The 408-nt window shown below is 39.5% G+C and overlaps 1 protein-coding gene across 1 annotated transcript in view; it reads left to right on the top strand.

Annotated features, from left to right (window-relative positions):
• Positions 1-408, top strand: part of LOC112468876 (protein argonaute-2-like) — an 8,142-nt gene that overhangs the window by 2,385 nt on the left and 5,349 nt on the right. Inside the window, exons 4-5 of the mRNA XM_025038250.1 lie at positions 39-203; positions 338-408. Coding sequence (XP_024894018.1) covers positions 39-203; positions 338-408 — 236 coding nt within the window. The remainder of the gene's footprint in view (positions 1-38; positions 204-337) is intronic.

The following is a 408-nucleotide window of genomic DNA, read 5'->3' as shown; positions in this document are numbered from 1 at the left end:
CCCGCAACAACAAGCACCTCAAAGTCAATTGCCGCAACATCCACAGCAAGTACCACAAACAGCATGGGGTCCGCGACAACAAGCACCTCAAAGTCAATTACCGCAACATCCACAGCAAACAGCATGGGGTTCGCGACAACAAGTACCTCAAGGACAATTACCGCAACAGCAACAAGGAGCACAACGTCAGCAAAAAGCTTCAAGTAATAATATCAGTAATTGAAACATTAATACTAGAATGTTTATGTTTTAAATTTTTTCATTAAAGTAGGATATGAAATATATAGATATATGTATGTATGACGTATGTATTATGCATTATTTTCATTTTTTATAGCTGAAATTGGTGGTGCTGGTGATCATCGACAAGTACCGACAGGTGGTAGTGGTATACACCAACAGCAACCA

The sequence above is a fragment of the Temnothorax curvispinosus genome, unplaced genomic scaffold (genome assembly GCF_003070985.1).
Source record: "Temnothorax curvispinosus isolate PA1 unplaced genomic scaffold, ASM307098v1 QBEX01002200.1, whole genome shotgun sequence".
NCBI lineage: Eukaryota > Metazoa > Arthropoda > Insecta > Hymenoptera > Formicidae > Temnothorax > Temnothorax curvispinosus.
Note: the sequence above shows the minus strand (reverse complement) of the source record. Positions and strands in the feature narration are given on the sequence as shown.